This window comes from Mauremys mutica, chromosome 14, assembly GCF_020497125.1.
Source record: "Mauremys mutica isolate MM-2020 ecotype Southern chromosome 14, ASM2049712v1, whole genome shotgun sequence".
Taxonomy (NCBI): domain Eukaryota; kingdom Metazoa; phylum Chordata; order Testudines; family Geoemydidae; genus Mauremys; species Mauremys mutica.
The window spans coordinates 8,514,156-8,540,150 of NC_059085.1; the positions used below are offsets into that span (position 1 = coordinate 8,514,156).

Consider the following 25,995-nt stretch of genomic DNA (forward strand, 5'->3'; position numbering starts at 1 on the left):
TTAAAGGTTGAAAATATTAGTTTGCCTGATTAACGTTGTCGCTTCCTGCCTTGAGTGATTAAAGTTGCATGCAATCGCAAATCTGTGTTACAATGAGGTTCAAATTGCATGCCCAGGATATTTCTCCTAAACAGTATTCTCTACAGCTCTAGTTACACAGGCTGCAGCATATGTATTTTTCATTCTCATGTATTTACACTGTCTTTGTCATATTCTAGCTTCCTAAGGTTGTCTCTAAGGTTTCAGAGTGGTAGTCATGTTAGTCTCTATTGGCAAAAATGAGGAGTCCTTGTGGCACCGTAGAGACATTTTTTTTTTAGTCTCTAAGGTGCCACAAGGACTCCTCATTGTTGTCTCTAAGGCAGGGGTCGGCAACCTTTCAGAAGTGCTGTGCCGAGTCTTCATTTATTCACTCTAATTTAAGGTTTCGTGTGCCAGTCACACATTTTAACGTTTTTAGAAGGTCTCTTTCTATAAGTCTATAATATATAATTGAACTATTGTATGTAAAGTAAATAAGGTTTTTAAAATGTTTAAGAAGCTTTATTTAAAATTAAATTAAAATGCAGAGCCCCCCGGACCAGTGGCCTGGACCCGGGCAGTGTGAGTGCCATTGAAAATCAGCTCATGTGCTGCCTTTGGCACGCGTGCCATAGGTTGCCTACCCCTGCTCTAAGGTATATTAAATGTGATCAGCAGACATGCACTGCACATTTTGTTTTCAGTCCTTAATGCCTCTCTGTGTAGATGCAGTTTGGGAGAGGAGGCAGTTATCTGAAAAGTGAGGCCTTAATTTACACTAGAAGGTTGTGCTGCATTAACTATACTGATGTCATTAAAGTAGTACAAACACAACACCCTGGCATGGACACGCTTACATTGGTATAAAGATGCTTTATACTGGTAATAGTTATTCCTGTACAAGAGGAAGAATAACTATCACAGTCTGAGGGCTGGTCTACACTGGTGGGGGAGGGGAGAGAATCGATCTAAGATACGCGACTTCAGCTACGCGAAGTATCTTAGTTCGACTTACCTGGCCGTCCTCACGGCAGCGAGACGGCTGCCGTGGCTCCCCTGTCGACGCTGCTTACTCCTCCTGCCGAGGTGGAGTACGAGCATCGATTCGCGGATCGATTTATCGTGTCCAGACGAGATGCAATAAATTGATCCCCAATAGATCAATTACTACCTGCTGATCCGGCGGGTAGTATAGACGTACCCTTAGGCACCTTAATATTGGTATAACTAGGGCTTTTACCAGTATAGCTATTTCAGTTAAAAAAAAAAATAGAAAGAGATTGGGGGAAAAATTACATCTCTACTTAGAACAGTTATACTATTAAATTTGGAAGTGTAGCCCAGCCTTAGCTATAAAGTGAGGTGCCCTTCTGCATATGCAAGGGAACGTCCAGTATTATGTGCAGTTTGTGTACTCTTCAGCCAAAGGGCTGAAATGGGCTTTGTTTGGCATTATGAGACTAGTACCACAGTAGGGTATGCCGATATTTGAGGTTGTAGGAGAAACCTGTATGATGTATATGAGAGTGTGACCATAATGCGTGTGTACAAGGGGGTTGAGGGAAAGTTACATATGTGACCTTCAGGCTGGCAGCTCCTGACCCTTGAACATTAGCTGTGCAACCTTTCGATTCCCCTAATGTACTTAGTGGAACTTCCTAGGACTTTTTTTTTCTTTTTATAAGGAGAAATGATAGACACAAATGCCATAATCCTGACAGTTTAGCTAAATACTGCCAGAATGCCCTGCTTTGCCTCCAGCATTTATAATGGTGTTAAATATATAAAAAAGTGTTTTTAATTGATAAGGGGGGTTGCACTCAGAGGCTTGCTGTGTGAAAGGGGTCACCAGTGCAAAAGTTTGCAAGCCACTGTGCTAAGGTTTGCGGGGTTTTGTGGAGCCCTTGCCTCTGTCCATGCACACCTTGTAAAGTGCACGGCTGAGTTAGTTGTGTGTACTGTCTGGCCTTAGCTACACGCTTCATGAGCTTAGCAGTACAAATGCACTGTACACGCATTGCATGCAGTTTTGAAAGGGTCCTAACTCAATCAAGTTGAAACCAGTTATTGCTAGAGCTCTCCAAACGATTTCTTTTTAATGACAACGATAACCCTGCCAGATTTCAACGTCTACCTGCTGGCATTTCAGCTACAAAGGTTTTCGTCACACTCTCTGATCTGAAAAGTGGCCGAACAGTGTTTGCTCACATTTTGAAAAGAAGAAAAAACACTTTCAGCCAGAGACCAAGCCTGGAGATTTTCATGACAAAAGGCAAAATGTTGGGACATGTATGAGTGATTGAAAAGTGGGTTAGAATAGAAACCTTTCTTCATCATTAACTAGAGTGGTCATCGCTGCTATAATGAAGAATCTTAATAAAAGGTTCAGGATGGAGGAACCACAGTACCTCTGCCTACACTGGTGCTAAGGACCTCGGAGTTAATACAGTGTAAGGGGAAAGTGGGTTTTACTCCTCTACCCTGTTAGACTAGGACATGAAATACAGACGGTAACTGTCTGACATCACTTTGAGAGTGAGACAGGGAGGGTGAAGTAATATCTTTTTTTGGACCAACTTCTGTTAGTGTGAGAGACAAGCTTTTGAGCTGAAGAAGAGCTCTGTGTAGCTCGAAAGCTCCCCTCTCTCATCAACAGAAGTTGGTCCAATCAAAGCTATTACCTCACCCACCTTGGGTCTCTAATATTGTGGGACCAACACAACTACAAACGCACTGCAACTGATATCATTTTTATCCTTTTGACAAGTTAAGGATGCCTCTTCAGCTTCCTGGCTGGGCCTAGATATTGAAGTGTATGTGACAGAGCAGCTCGTGCATAGTTCTGAGACTTTGTGGCCAGGCTTAATGGGCTTGTGATGAGGATGGAGTGGCAACCTAGTTAGTTCTTTCAGTTACTAGCGACACAGGGTGTGGATGTACCTGAGTGTACAGATGGACAAATACAGTAACTGGATTTATGTCCCTTCAATTCCAGCTTGGCCTTTAGGTGATGATCAAACCACAGGAACAAAGCTAGAAGGTTCACATAGCCATTCTGTTATGGACAGAATTACAGTCCCGTAATGAAACCGCTTCCTGGTGGCTTAAAAAACAAACAACCCTCTCTCACTGATTACAGTGCTGAGTCCATGACACACACAGGCGACTGCTCCCTTCCCCTGCTGCTGCAGATGTTCCAGTTCTGTCATTGTTACCTGTGTGACTGTTACCTTCCATTGTCATCTCTCCATTGGACACTGGAGAGTGGTGACAGTCCGCGGCACTGATTGACTCTTGTAACTGATGGGCACGATGCAATTTTATACGGTTGTAATATATCTTGTGCTGCAATTCATGTGTTATGGGAGCCTCAGTAACTGTTATCTGTGAGGGTTTGCTTAATTGTTTCCATAGTAAACCCATGTTTTCAGTAGTTCGTAACTTTCTGCACCTTTCACCTTTTGAGTTGAAAATTTCTAACCGTGGTGTATTGGAAGATGACCTGTTTTGGAAAGTTTAAGTCAAAATGGTTCAGCCGTGTTTGACAGCATATGAGAGAGGAGATACTTGCTCCATTATATAAATAAATACAGTTGTAATGCTTTCGGAACAGCTCTAAAGCTAAAATGGTTGGAGAGCGAAAACAAAACATAATCTGGCAGAGAAATAGCCCTTATTGAGGGGTAGTGGCTTTAGAGAATTCTGGTGAAAATGAGGTTTGTTTTGATTTGACCGACTTGAGATCCGACTATTTCTTTGTGTACATGCAGTAAAGATGGGATGATATTTTAAGTCTTTGAAGGTAGGCTATGCAGCACGTCTGTATCTAAAATTTAATTACATACTGCAAAATTTGCTGCAGGTTCACACTGAACGAAAGGGAGAAACGGTGGATGTGGTATACCTAGACTTTAGTAAGGCATTTGATACGCACATGATATTCTTGATATCACATGATATTCTTATCGATTAAACTAGGCAAATACAATTTAGATGGGGCTACTATAAGGTGGGTGCATAACTGGCTGGATAACCGTACTCAGAGTAGTTATTAATGGTCCCCAATCCTGCTGGAAAGGTATAACAAGTGGGGTTCCGCAGGGGTCTGTTTTGGGACCGGCTCTGTTCAATATCTTCATCAATGACTTAGATATTGGCATAGAAAGTTCGCTTATTAAGTTTGCAGATGATACCAAACTGGGAGGGATTGCAGCTGCTTTGGAGGACAGGGTCATAATTCAAAATGATCTGGACAAATTGGAGAAATGGTCTTAGGTAAACAGGATGAAGTTTAATAAAGACAAATGCAAAGTGCTCCACTTAGGAAGGAACAATCAGTTTCACACATACAGAATGGGAAGAGACTGTCTAGGAAGGAGTACGGCAGAAAGGGATCTAGGGGTTATAATGGACCACAAGCTAAATATGAGGCAACGGTGTGATGCTGTTGGAAAAAAACCAAATGTGATTCTGGGATGCATTAACTGGTGTGTTGTGAGCAAGACACGAGAAGTCGTCATTCTGCTCTACTCTGCGCTGGTCAGGCCTCAACTGGAGTATTGTGTCCAGTTCTGGGCACCGCATTTCAAGAAAGATGTGGATAAATTGGAGAGGGTCCAGAGAAGAGCAACAAGAATGATTAAAGATCTTGAGAACATGACCTATGAAGGAAGGCTGAAAGAATTGGGTTTGTTTAGTTTGGAAAAGAGAAGACTGAGAGGGGACATGATAGCAGTTTTCAGGTATCTAAAAGGACGTCATAAGGAAGTGGGAGAAAACTTGTTCATCTTAGCCTCTAAGGATAGAACAAGAAGCAATGGGCTTAAACTGCAGCAAGGGAGGTTTAGGTTGGACATTAGGAAAAAGTTCTGAACTGTCAGGGTGGTTAAACATTGAAATAAATTGCCTAGGGAGGTTGTGGAATCTTCATCTCTGGAGATAGACATTTATCTAACCTACTCTTAACTATCAGGGATGGTCTAGACAGTATTTATTTGGTCCTGCCATGAGAGCAGGGTACTGGACTTGATGACCTCTCGAGGTCCCTTCCAGTCCTTGAATCTATGAAAGGGCTACGTAGAAGCCCTTGCCTCGTTCAATATGCATCTTGCAAACCTGGCCAGATCCTCCTAAGGTGTTCAGGACACAGTCACGCAACGAGAACACTATTTGGCTAGTTACTGTATGGAATTTTATCTTTCCAAAAGCCTAGAATGACTTAATTTGAGAGAGAATTTGAGATCGTGATTAACTGTATAGTAGTGTGTATTTCACAAGGGGGTAGAGTTAAGGTGGTATGTGCAATTTAACTTTCTTTTCCTGATTTGTGGGTGCTTAACAGTCCTACTTTAATGTTTTCTTGATGTCGATTTTAAATATAACATGTTTAGTGGGAGTCTGTTAACAAACTTCAGTTTTTTCCTTTGGCTTTCTTGCTTTTTGAGCAGTCTCTTTAATGAGAATTCATTGGTTTGTGTTTGATATGCTTTCTATTATAGGCAGGATCTGACATGGGGGTTAGTGCTCATACCTGTGAGTAAGGGTTTTTTGTGTCTATTTTGTTTTCAAATTGAAAGCACTTAGACTTTAAAAGCCTCTCAGGGATCTTTATCTTTCAATGCTTCAGGAGGCAGCCAAAATGAAAAAGGAAAGTTTTTCAATTCAATGTTACAATGGTGGGTCTCTAAAGTTTCTCATTCTACAAGCCATTTTTTGGGGAGGGAGCAATATGTGAGTAGGAGAGAGTGCTTTTCGTGAACTGAAATCCCTTCTTAGTACCTCACTGTGGTTCTCCATGGCTCCATCTGCAGATCATTCCTGGCCCATGAACCATTGTTTATAGCCATTGTCTTAAAATTTTACTTGCTGTGCTGCTTTTTCCTCCAAGCAGGGGGCAGGAATAGAGAGTCAACGACTGTAACTCCCCTTATGCTGAGTTATTGAAATGGGCAGTCGATCAGTCTGGGTGGGGGAAAAAAACCCTTTTATTTGATAAGAACCCTCCTTTGTAAAGTCTGCTCCCAAAAAAAGGCTTTTTGGAGTGTGTATGTTTGAAGACAAGTTTACAACAGTTTTAAAAAAAAATTGTAAGGATATTTTGAAGTGTGTATAAAAGCAATAACTTGTCAACAGGTGCAGTTTTACTGAGTGTTCACACTCCCTGGGGTAGTTGAAGGACTAAATGGTGTGTAATTATACACTTAAATGTCTAAACTGCTTCATAAATGTTGATAACTGGAATTTCAGCAAATTAAGTAACTGAAGAATGACTCAAGATCGGTTACTTCCAGAAGAAATAAGAACTGCACAGCAATGGAACGAAAAAATCATGTGTGTTAAACCAGTAAACACAGACTGTGGTACAACATCTGCCATATTTGTCATATGATGATAAATGCAATAATGCATAACAACTAACTGTAACCTTCTCTGTGCTGGGTGGTTTTCAAGTGCTCTTAAACTTGATGACCACCACAATACAGGTGGCTGGTTTTGTCTGTAAAGTGCTCTGCCATTGCATGTAACGGAAAAGTCACCCATCCTGACAAGAGGGAATTCACTGTTTGAGGTGCCGGTCTGCCCTGTGTTGGCCTTTTCTGAAAACTGCCGCTAGGGGTGTTCTCATTCGCCCTCCCCCAAGAGGCAGGAAGTAGTTGAGTATAAATAACTGGTGGTATCTTCTGAAAGGGTCTCACTTCTAATCACTTTTGTGTATTTAAGCCAGTGAAGAAAAAGAAGATAAAACGAGAGGTTAAGATTCTGGAGAATCTGCGAGGTGGCACCAACATCATTAAGCTGATTGACACTGTCAAGGATCCAGTGGTAGGTATCAGTATGTCCTGAGGTATCTTGTGTACTGGGCTTGTCTTGAGCTGTAGTCTGTAGGGTAATTGATGGGAATACATGTTTCAAGTGCAAAACTCCTGTTTGTTGCTGGTTGTCTTGTCACCTTAGTTTTCATCTTGCTGTTTGCTCTTTAGTGAAGGAAGATGTAGTGTTGGGTTTTTAGGTTCTTTTGAGAATACTTTGGTTTGGATGACTTGGTAGTCTTCCCTGTACCCCAAAATCCTTGATTCCCTTTCTGTATCTAATGATGCCTCTTGAATTGATTGGTGGGGGGAGAGCTTTGTGACCACACCCACACCCACACCCACACACACACACACACAAAATCTCTGCATCATGGCCACTTGTGGCTTAAACAATGGTAAGATTTGTCCAGGTGAGTTGATAGCGGGTGCTCATCCTCCCACTTGGTTACATCTTGTTGTCTTCCTACCTAACAGCTTATTTCCTCTTCCTTCCTTCCTAAATAATAATTCACTTGTTTGGGCTGCTTTGGTATTTAGATGCTACGTTTGCGCAGAACAAGTTCTTTGTTGGTTGGGGGGTGATAAAGGAAAGGGTTGTTGGGCTAGGTCACATGACCTTCTAGTTTATTGACAATTACAAGAGAAAATGATTAGCAAGTTCTAAGTATCAGCAAGAGAATGATACAATTTCATTTATCGCCTCAGAGCTGAGCTGGTAAATTTCACCTTGCTGTGCACTAACATCTTATGCTATCTGTGATCAACCAGCTGGAGGGGGGAAAAGCATGGTGGGAAATGCCTAGCTGATGCTTGCTGTGTAGGTAATAAGCATGACTTGTTCCAGCACGCTTTGGTGGCAGAGCGGGGATTGTGTTCCTACCCTGTTGTGTGGGGCACAACAGTGGGCAAAAGCTTGGGGCAGGAAAGTAAATGCAGGTGTGTTTTTGGTCAGTCAGAATTATGGGGCTCAGAAAGGGCAGAAGGTGCTGCTCTTGCAGGAAGATGGCTAAACCATTCACCTTTCTCTCTTGCAGTCAAAGACCCCAGCTTTGGTGTTTGAGTACATCAATAATACAGATTTTAAGGTGAGTCTGTCTTTGTCTTTGTACCAAAGTGGGGGAGGTGGGAGGACTCAAGGTCTTCTAAAATTGCCATACACCAGGTTGACTGGAGGCCCTTTGAAAAGCCAAGTTGCTGTTGACAACAGTGGGGGAAATAATGGATTTGGTCTATACACCACCTTCCCTTGTAACTTCAGCCAACACAGATCGAGTACGGCTCTGAGAAATAAAACTCTAAGCTGCCCAGCTGTCCCTCCTTGTGACTTTGAGGTGTGAGTTCCAAGGATACAGGAAAATGGGAGAGTTTATTGCATTTCCTAGTTACCCTCTCTCAACATAGCAACTGCTGCTGTGCTGTATTTTAAATCCAAGTTAATCCCTCTGCTATCATACTCTATTTATGGCAGGGCTGTTGATGGAGATGGTGGCATTGATTTGCATAGTATTCCCGCGGAGCTGGTGTGTAGAGTCGTGACTTAAGGTCTGAGAGTGAGTGTTCTCACTTGGAAAGATCATAGCCAAGGTCTGACATGACCTATGTTGGAGGAGACGTAAAGCTTTTTTCCAGACTGCTGTATATTCTCTGCCTTTGTATGTGTTGGGGAGCTGAGTGGAATATTTCTCTTTCCTCTGGTGAACCTCTCTAAGTTGGTCCATCAGTGAGCATATTTGCTACTGGGACAGTTTCTGGCCGGGGGAAATGAGCTAATCTGCAAAAGAGTTGTGCAGTTAGTAACTTTCTGAAGTGGGTGTGGTGATCCCTCCTTGCTCCAGGTGTTTGTATCATAAGTTATTAACTCTGTGAGATGGCCTTCTAATGAGTCATTCATAATTAATTCTAACAGCCGTTAGTTAGCACCCCAGTGTCTCCGAGCCGTTTTCTTACTCCATATGTAGGAAAATACTGTCCTCTGATGTCGAATAACGTGACTGAGTGTGCAAACTGTTAGGAGATGCTCGCTTCTTAGGATTTAGGCCTCAAAGTACTCAAGAAATGTACAAGGAATGTCACTGGGCTGTTGCCAGTACAACTTGCTGTTACGGAGAGGAGCAGAACTTGGTCCTTCACTCCCCGATCAGCAAGGGACAGATTTTTAAAGGTATGTAGGTGCCTAAAGATACAGATAGGCACCTTATGAGCTTCCATTTAAATCAATGGGAGTTAAGCACCTAGGCACCTCTGTGTATCTTTAGGTGCTTCGACACCTTTGGTCCCAAGGTTATTACATTGCATCCCTTTGCTCTCTAGTGAATTTCTCTGCACTCCAGGATGGTCCCAAAAGAGCTCAAATTCAAGGCGCCTTTTCCCCATATTCCAGTGGAGTTGCTGGAATATGGGGAAAAGGAGGAGAGGAAGTAAAAAAGAAGAAAGGCGGCACGTAAACTGATTTTCAGTGGCACTCACACTGCCCGGGTCCTGGCCACCAGTCTGGGGGGGCTCTGCATTTTAATTCAATTTTAAATGAAGCTTCTTAAACATTTAAAAAACCTTATTTACTTTACATTCAACAATAGTTTAGTTATACATCATAGACTTATAGAAAGAGACCTTCTAAAAAGTTACAATGTGTTACTGGCAGGCGAAACCTTAAATGAGAGTGAATAAATGAGGACTCAGCACACCGCTTCCGAAAGGTTGCTGATCCCTGGCTTAGAGAATAAGTGTTCCCTGTATTCCACACATAGCATTGCAAGCCTTTGCTTTACCAAGAAGGTAATACCCAGCCTTGGGAACCCTTTCCCTCAAGATGGGGCCTCAGTCACTGAAAACATGCTGAAAGGAATAAGGACGCAGTATATTGGCCATGTGAAAGACCTGCAAGTCCTCTAAGCCTTGCGGTTCAAGATTGCATGCATGGCTTCCATCACATGGGAGTCAGTGTGGTGAGTCAAGTGCTACTGTAATTGCTGACCACAACCAGTGCAGGTAGTTAATCTGGCTGCAGCATTTTGGACATTCTTTACTCTGTGTAGGGAGACCAGAATATAGTAACATGCAAGAGAATCTGTCCAAGTGTTTGAGGGGGAGTGAGCATTGCCCCATTAGAGTAAATGGCAACAAGGGCAGTGTTATGCAGCAACCTTTCTGGGCTAATTAAAATGACCTTGATTTGTCTGGGTTTAATTTGAATCAGCTGGATTGTGCAAACAGTGTGTACTGTTCTGAACTATGGACTTCTGTACACACCAAGCATGCTGCCTCAAGGCATTGGGCCCCCAGGACATAGCCGTTTCGGTTGATGGCTGAAAATCTTCTGCAGTACTTGTTACACTTCATTTACACTTTGTAACAAACAGCATGAGAGAATGCCAAGCCCTAGGGTAGCAAATCAAATTGTTTCTAACAAGGATCCCTTCATGCTATCCCGAAAAGCCACGTGTGCCTAATAATGTCTCTACACAAAAATCCAAAGCAGGGCATATTTCTAAGTCAGTGATTTGATTCTCACTTCCCTAGCTGGTATAGCATGGGGGTGCGGGGGGGAGATATTACATTTAACAACTCAAGACAAACACCCGTCAGGGATGGTCTAGATCAGGGGTCCCCAACCTTTTTAGGTCCAGGGACTGGTTTCGTTTGCCGGACCCTCCGCAGGCGTGCCTGCGGGAGGTCCAGCTGAGCCGCGGGACGAGCGCTCCCTCCACAGTCGTGCCTGCGGGAGGTCCGCTGCTCCCGGGGCTCAGCTGGAGCTTCCGCAGGCACGCCTGCGGGAGGTCCACCGGCTCCAGTGGAGCTTCCGCAGGCGTGCCTGCGGAAGCTCCAGCTGAGCCCCGGGAGCAGCGGACCTCCCGCAGGCACGACTGCGGAGGGAGCGCTCGTCCCGCAGCTCAGCTGGACCTCCCACAGGCATGCCTGCGGAAGCTCCACTGGGTCGGTTCGCGGCCCGGTTTCTAAGAGGCCGCGGACCGGTACCGGTCCGCGGACCGGGGGTTGGGGACCCCTGGTCTAGATAATACTTAGTCCTGCCTTGAGTGCAGGGCACTGGACTAGATGACCTCTTGAGGTCCCTTCCAGTTCTATGATTCTGTATTCTATGAAAATCTACCCAGTTCTTACCAGATAATGCTGTCTCCTAAATACTGTTCTAAACATAAAGATATCTGGGTATTATGGTCAGTGGATACAGTAGCAGGGGGGTTAAATGGTCTCTCCTGATGGCTTGGTATGGATCGTGTGCCACATTCCTAGCAAACTGTCATTCCCACCAAGAACAGGAATAGTTGCTTGCTTTATTTTCCCCAGTGATTGCAAGCTAAGTTGTGCATTGTTACCCATGTCGTTCGTATCTGAACAGGACGTCAGAAGTTCCATTGCTGAGTTGTGGCCATTGCATCAGAATAAATTAAATTGTTTTAAAATGAATCATTAAAAAGTAAATATAAAAGTCTGAATCTTGAGGATCATCAAGATACAAATGAGTTCAAATTTTAAAGATTCTTTATTTTACTGTCTGACTTCTGCTGATTGATATGAGAGAGACCTGGAAAACTTTGCTTCAAACTGAAAATATGAAAATCTTGTCTACATCAGGAGATGTTCAGCCTGGCAAAGAGAGAGTACTAGATTTGTAGCCTAAACCTCAGTAGCCTTGGTTAGGACCTGCATTTTTTGAGTTTGCAGGTTCATGTATTTACATGCACAGATGACTGAGTGCCTATGTAGCCGATGCACGTGCAAAAACACACAAGAGGGTCTGTCCTTTTAAATTAAAGCCCCAAAGTCTCTTTCTCTCTACTAAGACAGGAGCGACGTGCTTGGAGGGCTGAGTGAAAACCGGTCCAAGAATCCTCATGCCAGTTCTCACTGGCTCTCCTTGAACCCTGTTAATAACATCTCTGGAGACTTAAACTGGAAGCTTTCCAACTTGTTTCAGCTTTTTCCTTCTTTCTTTCAATGCTCCATGTTTCTAATTCGAGTGATGGGGAATTGTCCTCTTACTCATTTTGGTGGTGTTGGTCCATATGCTAAATGCTTGAACTTGTGATCGCTATAATTACTTGTACATCCAATGGCAGTGTGACAACCTTGTGTGTGTGTCAGGAAAAAATTGTCAGAGCATGAGCGGAGGGTTCTCAAGCTGGTTCCAAGTGACAGTTTTGACTATGATGGGCCACTGCCAAATACTTTACAGTATTACATTTTTATCTTTCTCTCTCTCTCGCTCTCATTTGTAATATCCTCTTTGAAGCTAGAAAATGTCCTTATTGAGCTTCTTTTCTGGCAAATGCTTTCCCTTGTGCTTTCAGTGAAATGACATTTTTGCTTAATGTTAATTGCTTGTTACGCTACTTGATTATTGTCACTTTCTTTGGCGCACAAGCATTGCCAGTGGTATCTGCATAACCCTGCGAATAGTGCTGCTTGGACTCCCTCAGCTGCCTTATGGTCTGTCTTTGCGAGTGGAGCCTAAAACATTGTAGTTTCTACCTAAAGAAAAGCTACTGGAGTTCCCAGATTTAGAGACTCTCAAACTTTAGAATCAAAGGAATTTAAATATTTTAAAATATTTGGATTCTGTGGTGATAGGCGGCCCTAGAAATATCTTAAGTAGATGAAAACCATACCTTTTACATTAGTCAAATTATAATCTTAAACTGCTTCATTGTATACCTGCAGGCTTGATGAGCCAGAGTTTGAAAAATCATACTTAAATTATTTTCTCATGTGAAACAGAATGTCTCTACTTGCGTCTTAAGGAGTGGCCGACATTTCTCTTAAATTTTGTTCATACTTATGGTTATCTTTGAGGTCACAAGCTACCCACAAATGATTGCCTTAAATTGTGACTTCAAACAAAATGAAAGTCAGGCAAATGGTCATTAGGTAGATGCACAAAGTGCCCATTGTCTTTCTGTTAAAACAGCTGACGTGCCTCCATGCTCCCAAACTCCTCCCTTCTCCCCCAACAACCTTCAAATGATGCATATTTGCATAGTCCCAGTAATGTGTAGTACTTCATAGGTCTGCAAGATAATGGCTCCTGCCTTGAAGAGAAAGATGGAGTCTCTTTTGAGCAGCACTGCACAGGTTGTACTATCTTATTTTTAGTAGAAAGGCAGGAGTAGAGTTGACAGGCTGTTTAGAAGAGGGGTTTGAGAGGAAGAAATGGCAGAGGTGCACAGCAGATCAGGAAGGGAGCTCCAGGCTGTATGGGGCAGAGTAGAAGAAAGTGAAGCAGCTTTATCCAGATCCCTTTTGGAGCAGCAGGGATTACATCTCTACCCAGGATGGAGATGATCATAGAATATGAGGATGGGATAGCTGGTCCCTCCTCTTTCTCTGTGTATTGGGTGATGCAGGCAGGCTGCTAGGAGTCCTCCGTCCTGGGATTCCCTTTAGTTTTATTTTTCACCTCTTGAGTGACAGCTTCCCTGCACCTTCCCACCCAAACTTCTGCATATTGAGAATAAATCTAGACTCCCACTACATTTGCCACACGTACATGGGATATAAAGGCATGAAATAAAACTGTTTCTTAGCTTGGCTATAAACACCAGCAGCCAACAGGCAAATTGTTTTCAAGTGATCCCATTTGAATGCTTTACACCTCCAAGCAGCACCCCTTAAATGCAGCCCTATGTTGAAAAGTCCTAAAAAGAACAGTGCCTTGTTCCAGAAATCTGTGCCCCCTGCCTAGGCAGGGAGACTAGCTCACTGTAGTGAGAAAAGGTGTTTACTGGTTAACTCCTCTCAGCCCTGCTAGTTCCTTCTTGGGCATCAATAGAATTGTTCGACGACAATCAATTCCATCTGTACAAACCCACTGGAAGCCCTCGAGCGCTGTACAGGTGTCTCTGAAGGCCTGATTGGCCTGTGGAGCCTTTGTTGCTGGTGCTGATGCACGAGGCGGAAAGAGACCAGTTTGACTGGCAGAGCAGAGCCCAGGTTCAGTTTGACGGGCTGGCAGTTAACCGAGCAGATGTTAACTGAAATCTTCGAGATACACAGTGGTGTTTGTCACCCTTCCGACTAAAACCACACTGAGAACAGAGCGCCAGAACGGAACTCTGGAGAGAGCTCGGTGATGAAGGGAGCTGCCAGTGCTCTGTAAATAGCTTAAAGAAAGAGGACCTGGAACACTGCTGGGAGGATGTTCATTTTATTTCTCTCTCCGTGGACTGAGATTTCCCAAAGCTATGTTCTTCTTGGTGCACCATGCTGTGGAGACCTTGGCTCTGCGTAGCAGGTTAAAAGGGTGGTAAACAATCAGTGGGCATAAAATGGTACAAGGCAGCTAGAGAGAGGAATGCTCAGGAAGAGAGTTTTAAAATGCCCCATCCCACCCTTGTGCCAAGCCGTCCATTCAGCAGTAGCGTGAGCACCTCCAGCAACTTCTCTGACCTTCTCTTGTTAAAAACGTAGGGAGCTGTTCTGTATTTCATAGTCCGTTTGTACGAGGAAATGTGTCGAAAGAGGCTGTTGGGCAACCAACTTCAGCTGAAAAGGCAGCCTAGCTTCAGGGGAGAGGGCTGGGAGGGGATAATAGTTAGAATGGCTTTGTCAGGCTCTTGGGAGAAGGCAGCCTGACATGGGACTAAGGAATGAGAGCACTTGGTTCTATCCCAGAGGTGGGCAAACTACGGCCCACGGGACTGTCCTGCCCAGCCCTTGAGCTCCTGGCCGGGGAGGCTAGCCCCTGGCCTCTCCCCTGCAGCCTCAGCTTGCTGTGCTGCCAGCGCTCTGGGCGGCGGGGCTGTGAGCTCCTGCTGGGCAGTGCCGCGGTGCAGCTGGCTCCGGGGGGCTGCCAGTCCTGGCGCTCTGAGTGGCATGGTAAGGGGGTGGGAAGGGGGGGAGTTGGGGTAAGGGGCAGAGGGTCCCGGGGGGCAATCAGGGGATGGAGCAGGGGGTGGTTGGATAGGCATAGGAGTCCGAGGGGGCCTGTCCGAGGGGGCAGGGGTGTGAATAGGGGTTGGGGCAGTCAGGGGACAGGGAGTGGGGGTGTTGGATAGAGGGTGGGGTCCCAGGGAGTGGTGGTTAGGGATGGGGGATCCTGGGGAGGGGGGAGTCAGGGGACAAGGAGCAGGGTGGGTTGGGGATTCTGAGGGGGGAAGATAATGGGTGGGGGCCAGGCTGTTTGGCGTAGCACAGCCTTCCTACCTGGCCCGCAGCACAGTTTCGGAACCACGATGTGGCTCTCAGGCCAAAAAGTTTGCCCACCTCTGTTCTATCCCCTGATCTGACATTGATGCTCTGTGCTACTTTGGCAAGTCGCTTAGCCCCAAAGGTCATTTAGGTACCTCGCTCCCATCGAAACCAATGGGAGTTAGTTGCCTAAGTATTTTTGAGGATCTGGGCCTTAGTCTCTCATTTTCCATCTGTAAAATGGGAAGAATAATCTGTCCCAGCTGTCTCAAATCTACAGAGGAAAGGTGCTATGTTCGTGAAGATGATTATGGTCTGTCTTTCATGGAAAGATTAATTTCATAAACCACCAAACTTTTCAAAATGGTTTGTTTGAAAACTCAAGAAATTTTCGGATGAAAGAGCTGGGCTCCACTAGCAATAATCTGCTCCAGGGCACACATAAGGAGGCTGCTGGTGTGCTGGAGGAGAGCAGAATGTTCTCCAGTGAGCCCCAGTAGCCAACAGACAGCCTGTTGTATCTTATTGCTGTATCTTTTTGACTCCTCCTTGCTGACTTGTGCCTGCTTCACTGAGTTGCGCTTGGATGTTAGGATCACCCTAGCTCATGAAAACAGAAGTGAGTTTGCACCCCAAGAGGCACTAAACAGTTCCTGTGCTTGCAAATGTTTTTTGTACATTGCTGGATGAACAGGCAGCTTACTGGAGCAGGGATGGTGAAGGCTGCGCTGCTCAGGTGTGTTGCTGAGGGCGCCGTGGGCATAGGCGGTGACTTGTTTACATCACTCTTCAGCCTTTAACCGGACACAGCTCCAGAGTTGAGAGAATTCAGGATCAGTTCTAGTTTCTTGGAATGTGAATTCCTAATCACCACTGTGGGGTTTTCTTGAAACTACCAGGCGGTGCCCTGAGCCAGCAGCTGGCTTTGAAGTTAATGAAATCAAACAATTTGACTGGGTTTTGAGGAGATGCTTGTTTATTAAAAAGGAAAAAAAGGTTAAGTCCTGCTGTTTTCTATAAAACTCAATGTGCATGTCATGCTTCGCATAGCTGCTGCTTCCTAGCACCATGCTGGGCCTCTTGGGAAGGCGGGAGGAACTCACCCCGTGGGGTAGGAGCAGTGGAACGGGGTTGGGCTGAGGTAGGTGCCTTGATGGATATAAAGTGAAATGCTAAATCTGTGCTAATCATGACCCAAGGGGTGGCTCACGCTGGGCGACAAAGATATTAGTGGTATTGCTGATGAGTTGTGCCTTAAAGTGCACCCTGGGTCTGAAATGCTTCCCCTTCTGCTTTACAGTAGCAGTGATTTCTAATCCCAATAGGAGAGAGTGAGATTGCGTAGATCGCGTACACTGCCAGTAATGAACTCAATACTGTGATCTCTTCTGCACCTTGTGATGGAGTCTCTGGACTACTTTCCCTTCCATGTTACTCTCTCTGTCCCTTTGGAGCAGCTGTCGCTCTGGCCTTCTTGATTAGTGTAGATAGTCTTGAGACGCAGCGGAAATGTGAAAGCCAATATTCTCCTAAGCGTCTGCTATCTGCTTTCTGAGGTTGTAGGGGAAGAAAAGGGGCAATGATGGGTCTGTAGGACTCCGACATTTCCCCACTGCGGAATCTGTGCCCACATCTCCATGTACATATCCTGTTAACCAAAGTAACCCTACACGGATACCTGGCACTCCCTTAGAGTTCAGGCCCTGGCTCCCGGCATTAGAAAAGGATGCAGGGTGGCTTCAGTACTTGAGGAAGTGGGGGAGGAAGTAACTAAGAGGTGCAGTTTTAGACTAAAACAATCAAGATCTGAATATTTATTTTCTCTTCTCTTTCTCTCCCACAATCTGTTTCAGCAACTGTACCAGATCCTGACAGACTTTGATATTCGGTTTTATATGTATGAGCTGCTCAAGGTGAGTGGTGGTCATGAAGAGTCTGGGCTGGGGGAATGAATGTCTGAGGCAGAATTCCTGGAGCAGCCCGCTGGCAAATTGACTCTTCGGCTTGTTTCCTCACTGGTAGTTGATGCAGAATTGTTGTCACATAACAAAGCCCATTTGGGAGGGTTGGCATGAGACGATCAAGCTAACCAGCCCCCGTGGAGGAGAGACGAATGTGGGAAGTTCAGAATTGAACCGGGGCTCTTTAGTTGTCGGTATCTGGTCTTTTTCCAGGAAGGAGTTCCCTGTCAGTAGTGACTGTGTAGGTAAGTGGGTGGGGTGAAGGGAGTAGCCCAGGTGAGCTAGGCATGGTTGGCATTAGGCAAAGCCAGAGGGGGTGGATCACCAGCCCTGTGTTGTCTTGATATCGCAGAACCTGAGTGCATGCCCAAGAGGGGCATTTTCCTGAGCTTTTACAGAACTCGATTTGGTAGCCCCAACTGTCCAGAGTCAGCAGGGCAATTAGGGAGTTGGGTGGGAGGTAGGTGGCTTCAAATCTTCCTTCCCCTGAATGAGCCTGTGGGTCAGAAACAAGCTGGCTGGTTAAATGCTTTGAAATCTTTGAAAGCCCCTGAAGTTTTTTCTGTCGGTGGGGCTGAGGCTTTAGACCCTCATGGTTCTGCTGGTATTTGACTTGCCTCTGTTAGGGTAACTAAGGCCCTTTGAGACCAGACCTAGAAACTTACAGTAAGGCACCTGTTTGGCTGGGTCATCTTCCAAATGGCAGAGAGGGGAGAAAAGGGACGAACGACATCCTCAAGTGAGCAGTGTGTGCCCTTACGCGCTTCTGGTTTCGTTAGACTGCCCCACCCCTTCTCGAGAGGCTTTTGTACCATCATGTGGCAGGGTTTGAGATCTGCTGAACTGTCTCTATGGGATCTCCAAGCTTCAGTCTGAAGGAGCTAGCAGAACAGTTCAGTTCTCAAAGCTGTGCTCTGGGCACTATCCTGTTGAATCTCTGCCAAGGCAGCCGCTGTTGTCTGTCTTGGTTCCCAGCAGGGCAACTGGATTATTAAAGCTGCCATTTCCAGGCCTTCTGGGCTGGCTTTGGGTCTGGAAGTGTCAGAGAAGGCTGTCCGAGGCCTGGAGTGTCCAGTCCAGGAGTCAGTGACTCAAGAGAACCACTTGGGATAGATCTCCTAGCCAGCCCAAGCTGTGGTTACCCATCCATGTTCCCAGTCCTTTCAGGGAATGATTGTCTGTCTGGGAGGGAAATCCCCCTTCTGATTGAATTCAAGAATTCAAGGCATGCTATGAAGCTCCAGGCTGCTTCTATTTTTATAGAAATGAGGAAGAGGAACAAGGCAGGTTAGACAAACTGCATAAGGAATTCGGCTTCGCAAACACAGCAAAGGTAGAGAATACATCGTCCTCTTTTAGTGTCTTCCACGTGAGGATCTCCGAGCACTTGACAAACCTTGATAGATTTAGCTCCACCATCCCTTAGAGGTAGAGAAGCTGCATACTCCTCACTTAATACATGGAGAACAGCTGCACAGAGACACAGCTAGCCCAAGGTCCTCAAGCTGAGAGTAGAACTCAGATCTATGCACTCTCTCCTTGTGTTTCGTGCCTTGTGCTTTGAACCACATCGTCAGTCCTCCCATAGTGTTCAAGTCATTATGCTCCTTGCACACGTGTGATCTTTGTTTAGAAATTATTGGTAGATCCAAGAAAATTCTGGAGGCTCAGAAGAAAAGCCATCCTCAAAGGTCCTAAAAGATTGAGCAAATGGTAGAAATCACTGCATTCCTGGGGAGTTCCTCTCCTGCCAGCAGTGACAGCGGAAATGACGGACAGTCACTTGTGGTTGTGGACCTATCTATTGATGGGACATCTATCTCACTGGCTCTTGAGCTCTAAAGTACATGCTGGGAGCACAGATCCAGGAGTCGGGGCCTTGTACAACAAATGAACCAAGTGTAGAATGGCAGCTGCATAGTCCTCTTGTTCTCTACCACCAACATGCCACTTCTGCCGCAACCAGGATAGTGAGCGAAACAAAGGTCCTGGTTGTTCGTAGTCCTTCAGGTTCTGTGCTCTCTTCATTTGGGCACACCTACTTTATTGACTGGAGAACCATGTGCTACATCATGGACTTTTGTCTGTGTTTATTGGTTTGTCTAACATGAATGTATATTGTCTGTCTGCCAGGCCCTGGATTATTGTCACAGCATGGGGATCATGCACAGGGACGTCAAACCCCACAACGTCATGATAGACCACCAACAGAAAAAGGTACTGCTGCAGTGGGGCACAAAGTTATCGAGATTTCAGGGCAGCTTGAAACTTTGCCACCACAATGTCCTTAGTCTAGGCTGCTGCTTTCTTCTTCCCACCCCCAACCACTCTCTCTTCCCCAAGTGAGATCACTTGTACTGTACATGTGTTGGGGATTGTCTATCTGAGCTAGCTGCTGCCTTTTCTCTGAGCTCTACAGGAGCAAAGTGCTCTGACTTGGCCAGGATGGGGAGGGGATTGCTTCTAATTACTCCAATTCCCCTGCTTATTTGGGGAGTGGTTTCCAGCCTTTGCTGGAAGAGCAGGGTTACTGCTACCACCTGGAAAGCTTGGGGCAGGGGGTAAGAGAAATAGAGGGAGGGGAATGGGGCACAAGTGGGAGGACAGAGGGGCAGAAGTTCCTCTGTTGGACAGTGTGATAGTTATGATTGTTCGGTTGTGACATCCTATCTTGTCTGAAGAGTACATGGATTTTATACACTGGGAACGTAAGCGTCTCCTGTCGTTGGATCCAGTGAAGTTATAGTCTCAGTACAGAGTTTTGTTTTCTTAGGGGACAGGTGATATTGGTGCGTGGGGGTGGGTGGAATCTACCAGTTCTCTAGCTTTAGGTTTGTTTTTAAATCTACTAAGTAGAAGACCCTTCCCCCAGTTAAATCCCCCAAAGCCAAGAGGCTCAGAGTAGAGGCTGTTGCTCCAGCCCTGGCTCATCTGTGTGTGGTATTATGTGAGACCACAGCATTTTCAGAGCCCTCGAGTAACTTCACTCCACTGGCATGAGTGCTGCGTCCCCCTCTGAATTCTGAAGCTGTTGTAGGTTTCAGATGATTTTTCTAAGTGGATAAAGTTAGTGGATAACCTCCTTTCTCCTGCAGTCACTAGACTGGCTTGATCTCCTAGGTGATAAGTCTGTGGCTTATCTGCACTGGCCTGCCATGTGCAATACTGTGGCCTCTTTTTCCACATGTCCTCTGTCATTTTTGATGGACACTGGTCAATCCATGGGATAAAATACCTTAGTGGGTACTTGCCCATTGTGTCAGAACCCTGATGCTCAGCACTGGGGTGCCATCTTAACTTCATGTGCATGTGGCAGTGAACTGCTGATTTTCCCCTTTCCCATTTGGGGTGGATGCTGCATATACCAAAGGGACAGTGGTATCTCAGGGTCTTTCCCTCCATCTGCCCAGTTCAAGTGATGCCTTAGGGTCCTCCCACATGCACATTTCTCCTGAGCTTCTAAGCCACAGTTCCCTCCCAGTAGCTGTCTCCCAGCCGATGCTGGCAGCTCAGGGGTTGACAGTCTCCCTGGCAATTATAACACCATCTGCAGGTCCATGCAAGTGTGGTGCAGTCTGCATTTCTCACCTGAAAGGGCAGCTCATCCCCTCTGCTGTAGCCAGTGACTCTCTCGTAGCTCTTCCCACCTGTTAGCATTGATGCTGCCTTCACGCCCAGCTGTGCTTTTGATTTTTGTTTAATGCGGCTGGTTCCTGCTTGTTCCCTAGCATCCAATTAACTGTCTTTTTATTTGACTGGTGGCGTTAGTAACACATGAGTCACCCAGCAATAGATTATTTGATTTGGGTTGCAAGGCAGAGAATTCTCTGAGCCATGGTAATGCCACAAAGCACTGCAGATAATAGAGTGAGGTGACAGCATGAGCAGAGTCCAGACGATACCGCATCGCTGCACAAAGGGCTTTGCTTTCACCAAACCATTGAAAAAGGCTTTGGCAGACTTGGCTTCACCTGACTTGTTTTACTTGGCAACTAAACCCGTTTGCTCCTACTCTGTGTGTTTCTCTTTATTGCATGTTTAGTTGCGGCTCATAGACTGGGGTTTGGCAGAGTTCTACCATCCAGCTCAGGAATACAATGTCCGCGTGGCCTCGAGGTACTTCAAAGGACCGGAGCTCCTTGTGGACTACCAAGTAAGAGTCTGCATCCAAATTGCTACTTAGTGCGTTGCTTGTGGTTGCACTCAGGCCACTTTGGGTTTGTCCATTTGCCTTCTGGGGGTTACCAGGTTAGAGCAGCTTTGCCATGAAGTTGGAAAGCTGAGAGCCTCCTTTGACTAAGGGTCTTTTGGGGCTTGGGCCTAAGGTAAGTGTGGCCTTTCTCCATTTGATTGTTTCTTCTCCTCTTCTCAGATGTATGACTATAGCTTAGACATGTGGAGTTTAGGCTGCATGCTGGCCAGCATGATCTTCCGAAAGGAGCCCTTCTTCCATGGCCAGGACAACTATGACCAGGTGAGGAGATGCTGTGACTCTGAAAGGGGGAATTCTTGTTTGCCTCTTTCCTTTGGTTGCGGGGTGAGGTTCCTGGGTTGGGACCATCTGATTGGTAAGGCATTGTTATGCATTTGGTTGAACTGAGGTGTCAGGACTTGCACAACAGAAAGCGTGTGCCCAGTGCTATGTGGCACAAATTGTTGCAGTGCTGGAGAAACAAGTTTGCAAGGGAGTTTCCTTGCACATCAGGATTTCCCCAATGCTGAGCTCCTAATCTCTGGCTGCCCAGGTGCTAACCGACTAACTTCCCACTCTTGTTTGTGGTTAATGTGGATGCAGCAGCCCTTCTAGCCATCCAGCCAGTACAGTGGTGATGGGACCTGCCCTTCTCTTGTTGCTTCTGTAAATCTGTCTGTCTGTTGCAGCTGGTTCGCATTGCTAAGGTTCTGGGCACAGATGAACTGTATGGGTATCTGAAGAAGTACCACATAGAATTGGATCCACACTTCAATGATATCCTGGGACAGTAAGTAGGGGAGGAATGAAGCAAAACGTGATTTTTGGTTTCTTTTCCTTAAACGTCCATTCCAAAAGTGACTCCAAAGCACAAGTGCTGCTCTAGGTCTCCTGGGCTGCAGTGTCATTTGTCTGCCTCTTATCTAGCTATGGATGTAACTTAGGTTTTTTCCTATCCTCTGGCTGTCTTTGCACTAAACTAGTCACTAGATTTTCATAGTAGATTTGGTTCTTTGCCTCTCCCGGGTTCCGAGAGCTCGTCTAGGTTTATTTTTCTCCCCATGTTAGGAGCTACATCTCCCATTCCTCGTGATGCCAGTAAAATGACTGAAATGGGTGGGGGGGAACCTAACACAGATGCTGGGAATTGTCCCCTCTACGAATCAGTCATAGAGTTGAAGGCCAGAAAGGACCATCAGATCATCCTAGTCTGACTTCCTGTATATCACAGACCATCCAGCATCCGGTTGCTAACCCCAACAACCAAAATTAGACCAAATGATTACAGCCCACTGGAGACGAGCAGGCAGAAAATGGGACCGAGGTGCACCAGTGTCTGAGGCCCCTGCAATGGTGGGGAAATCCTGACAAGTGACCCCCAAACACATGCTGCAGAGGAAGGCGAAAAATCCCCCAGGCCACTCGCAATCTGATCTGGGGGGAAAATCCTTATGGCGATCTGTGCTTTCCTTAGATCCCAGAAATTGCTTTGCCTTCATGCTCTCAGTTTGCAAAATTGTCTCTCACATTTGCCAGCCCAGACCCAGGATCTACTTGGCCACCCTTTCCCATGACAATAATGAGAAACATGGGTTGATATTTTCTAAACAGGGCAAGGGATTTAATCACATCTCTTCCAGTAAAATTAGTGGGAGATATGTGGCTGAATCCACTTCATTGCTTTGAAAGGCTTGATGATGATCTCTTACAGGTCTGTCAAAGTAAAATTACCCACCTCTTGTGATGGCAAGTAGAAATTTGCAAGGCTGGCTTCAAACTAGAGACATTCTCGCCATTCTGAGCCTGCTTTTGAAGCCCTTGTATCTCATGGACTAAGGCCAGAAGGGGCCATCGTGATCTAGTCTGACCTCCTGCACATTGCAAGCTACAGAACCTAGCTATCACCCATGTCTGGAATTCATGCCTGTTCTTTATTGAATGGAACCCTTGACAGCAATGGACGTCTGTAAAGCTGCTCATAAAGAGAGCACGTCTAAATTAGCCTTACTGTGCCGTTTTCTCCCTCTCATTGGGATATCATAGAATATCAAGGTTGGAAGGGACCTTAGGAGGTCATCTAGTCCAACCCCCTGCTCAAAGCAGGACCAATCCCCAATTAAATCATCCAACCACTTTTTGCTCCATATCCCTAAATGGCCCCCTCAAGGGTTGAACTCTCAACCCTGGGTTTAGCAGGCCAATGCTCAAACCACTGAGCTATCCCTCAAGCCCAGCACTGCCAAAAGCCAAGTACGCTGGGTTGTGAAGGAAAAAGCTTGAGTGGCACTGCCCTTGTTGGGTGTCACTAGTGAAATGCTGGATTCTGCATGTAGAGGGGGTTGGTAGGTAGCTCTAATTAGCTCCAACCCAACACTGCCCTTTAAATTCACATATTGGGTGTGGTAGGTGAACCCTCCTAGGGTCTGATGGTAGCTGCTGTGCCATTCAGAGATTGGTCTGTACAATGAAAGACATCCCTCTGCTACAGGCACTCGCGAAAACGCTGGGAGAACTTCATCCATAGTGAGAACAGACACCTGGTCAGTCCTGAAGTCCTGGACCTTCTGGACAAACTTCTGCGATATGACCATCAACAGAGACTGACTGCCAAAGAGGCTATGGAGCACCCATATTTCTGTGAGTCCTGGGGGGAGCAAGACCTGGGGTCAGAGTCACATGGTTGGGCTGGAAAAGGAAAGAAGGGTTTGTTGATCAGGTGGGAGGTGGGTCTTCCATTCAGTACCTCCCTATGGGTCTTGCTGTCATATTGATGGCTGGAATTCCAGGTTCTCCAAAGTCTAATGGAAGCTTGTGCTGCTTGAAGCGGGGTTCCTTGGAAGAACCTAAGCTTTCATGAAAGTGAACCTTTGATATTGCTCATTGTAATGCTGCTTCCCATCCCTGGCTGATCCTTGTGTCTCTTGCAGACCCAGTGGTGAAGGAGCAGTCCCAGCCCAGCTCAGAAAATGCTGTGCTCTCCAGTGGCCTGACAGCAGCACGATGAAGACTGGAAAACAACGGGTAACTCAAGATGTTTACAAATAAAAACAAAACCTTCAGTCACACAGTGAAGGGACTAACCAAGACCCCTCCCCCATTTATACTCAGCAGAAATCTAACCTGTGGGGGGCTAACACCTCTGTTCCTCTCTGGTGGTTGTGGATAATGTAACTCAAGCTGTGGTACCAAATCCCTGGGCAATTGGTTTGCAAGATACCCAGGGCTCACGGCGACTGATTCTTGTTCACGTTTCCATGGCGCCTGCTCTTCCTTCCCAATCTAGCCTTTTCCTACCACGCTGGTGGAGCAAACTTGCCGTTCCACCAGTGAACCATAGCATGCATCTATATAAATAAGCCCTTTGGAGCTGTGGACACTTGGGGCCAAATTCAGACTGGATATAAGCAGATGCAGCTCTGAGGTCTGGGAGTCGCATCTGCTCACTCCAGGTCCCAGTTTGGCCCGTTCATTTTGGTTTCAGTTGTGGAGGAAAAGTGTCTCAGGATTGATTTGCATCATTTAAAACCAACAACCACCTTCTAAGTTGCTAAGAGAAAGGTGAACATCCCTGCAAGTGCATTCAGAAAATGTGATAGGCCTGTTATGGAAAGTCCTGAATGTAGAGGCAGAAGGTTTTTTCTGTAGCAGGCAAAATACTTTCCCACAGACCGCAGGAAAGCTGATCCTGCAAGACTGTCTGTAATAAGAGAGATACAGACGTAACTTATTTCATGGCTCACACATGATAACTCGCGCCAGGCGAAGTACAGTTCCACAGAGTGAATCTGGAGTGTTTCACACCAGCACCGTTGAATGAAGATGTGAGGAAATGCAGTAGGAGAGCTTGGGGATGCAGGAGTGGGAACAGCAAGGGGGGATGATCAGGAAGCAGAGGTGTGGTTGGAACAGGGTGCGCTATAGGGGTGACTATAGCTACTGAGACAGAGCTTGGGTCCATGTAGTGTGTTAACAATCAGCCAAATGCTGAATTCTGGGACTAAGATTCTGTTGGGGGGCAGGGTGGTTCTCTTGTGGCTTTTCATCCGATCCCTTGGTAGCTTTCTAGCCCAACTCACAGTTGCCACCTCTATTTGTTCTGTGTGTAATTTCATCCAGCGGTTCTAGAAACCTCCTAAACCTAGAAACCGGAGATTGTGTTTTGCCACCAGCACCTAAACACAGAATTTCCTTCTCCGGCATTGTCAAATATTTAAATTCTTTTATAAGGTTAGAATGTTTCTATTTGAAACATCTGTTTACATTCCATATCCCAATAAAGTTATGTTGACGTTGATAGCAGGTGAAATCCATTTGTATAATTCACTGAAACCAATAAATATCTATACGTATGAACTTCTGTTGTCTTCTAGTCTATGGGGATGTGCAGATATGAAGAGCAGCTGCAGGCTTTGCATCCTGTAGTTAGGGTTGAGTTCTAACTTCTCTTCCACTTTCCTTTTTTATCAGAACTGGCTCTTTAACTTCCTCTCACCAGCTCCTTTTGGCCTGATACGTTTCATGCTTGGTCTCAGCCCAAAGGTGGAATTCTGTGAAAGTCTCCGCAAAATCACTTTAGCTGCTGTTGAGTTCAAAGGGAGTCGCTCACGCCCAGGGAATAAACTTTTGTGCTTGCCAGACTGTCAGGGTACGTCTGCAGTGTAAAAAAACCCACCCGCGACTGGCCCAGGTCCGCTGACTCGATGTGCAGGCTGGGGGAGGGTCTCGGAGCCCAGGTTCCAGCCTGAATATTGACACTGCAGTTTTATAGCCCTGAGCCCAGAGTTCTGCCAGCTGTGGTTTTATTTAACTACAGACATACCCTCATCACTGAAACGTCAGCCCAGGGTTGTTTTCTAGAGCGCTC

At 45.9% G+C, this 25,995-nt stretch overlaps 1 protein-coding gene across 1 annotated transcript in view; it reads left to right on the top strand.

Moving 5' to 3' along the window:
- The window catches only part of CSNK2A2 (casein kinase 2 alpha 2), a 42,690-nt gene that overhangs the window by 7,952 nt on the left and 8,743 nt on the right, over positions 1-25,995 (top strand). The window contains exons 3-11 of the mRNA XM_044987146.1: positions 6,742-6,843; positions 7,868-7,918; positions 16,832-16,891; positions 19,073-19,156; positions 20,982-21,092; positions 21,312-21,413; positions 21,821-21,921; positions 23,620-23,768; positions 24,059-24,152. Of these exons, the coding sequence (XP_044843081.1) occupies positions 6,742-6,843; positions 7,868-7,918; positions 16,832-16,891; positions 19,073-19,156; positions 20,982-21,092; positions 21,312-21,413; positions 21,821-21,921; positions 23,620-23,768; positions 24,059-24,135 (837 nt within the window). The 3' untranslated portion in view covers positions 24,136-24,152. The remainder of the gene's footprint in view (positions 1-6,741; positions 6,844-7,867; positions 7,919-16,831; positions 16,892-19,072; positions 19,157-20,981; positions 21,093-21,311; positions 21,414-21,820; positions 21,922-23,619; positions 23,769-24,058; positions 24,153-25,995) is intronic.